The sequence below is a fragment of the Cystoisospora suis genome (assembly GCF_002600585.1).
Source record: "Cystoisospora suis strain Wien I chromosome Unknown contig_7609, whole genome shotgun sequence".
In the NCBI taxonomy this organism is placed as follows: Eukaryota; Apicomplexa; class Conoidasida; order Eucoccidiorida; family Sarcocystidae; genus Cystoisospora; species Cystoisospora suis.
In genome coordinates this window covers 4,237-4,717 of record NW_027160394.1, presented here as the reverse complement: position 1 = coordinate 4,717, position 481 = coordinate 4,237, and the positions used below count along the sequence as shown (strand labels likewise).

The following is a 481-nucleotide window of genomic DNA, read 5'->3' as shown; positions in this document are numbered from 1 at the left end:
TCAAAGCCGAAGTCTCCGGCGTTAGGTGTCGTCACTGTCAACAAGAATTCGAGGTACACATACAGCTCCTACATGCATACGTTACATACAGACACATACATATATATGCAGACATACATACAGAGACCTTCATATTGATAGGTAGATAGATAGATAGAGATGGAAGTACTCGTTCTATGCAGATGACTATGTCTCGATATAGAAGGGTGATAGTGCTTTAGAGCGCGTTTAAGAATTGCTTTATATGCGTACCTTTAGTATGTATGAATATGAATGTACGTGTGTGTATATGTCTATATGCAGGTAATAGAAGGGAGGCCTAGAGGGGGGTATTGCAACAAGCGCTAGACTCTCCACTGATGATGTCTCTCTGTATATAGCTATATGCATGCATATGCATGTGTCTTTTATACCTATACGCAGGAATCTCTAGCTGGAGTGTGTGACTAGACAGGTGTGAGTTTCTATCTATCTATCTATC

General features: G+C 40.5%; 1 protein-coding gene across 1 annotated transcript in view; it reads left to right on the top strand.

The window, feature by feature from the left end:
- The window catches only part of CSUI_010500 (uncharacterized protein), a gene marked incomplete at its 5' end in the record, with an annotated part of 4,429 nt that continues 3,948 nt past the window's right edge, over positions 1 to 481 (top strand). The window contains one exon of the mRNA XM_068070603.1: positions 1 to 53. Coding sequence (XP_067917421.1) covers positions 1 to 53 — 53 coding nt within the window. The remainder of the gene's footprint in view (positions 54 to 481) is intronic.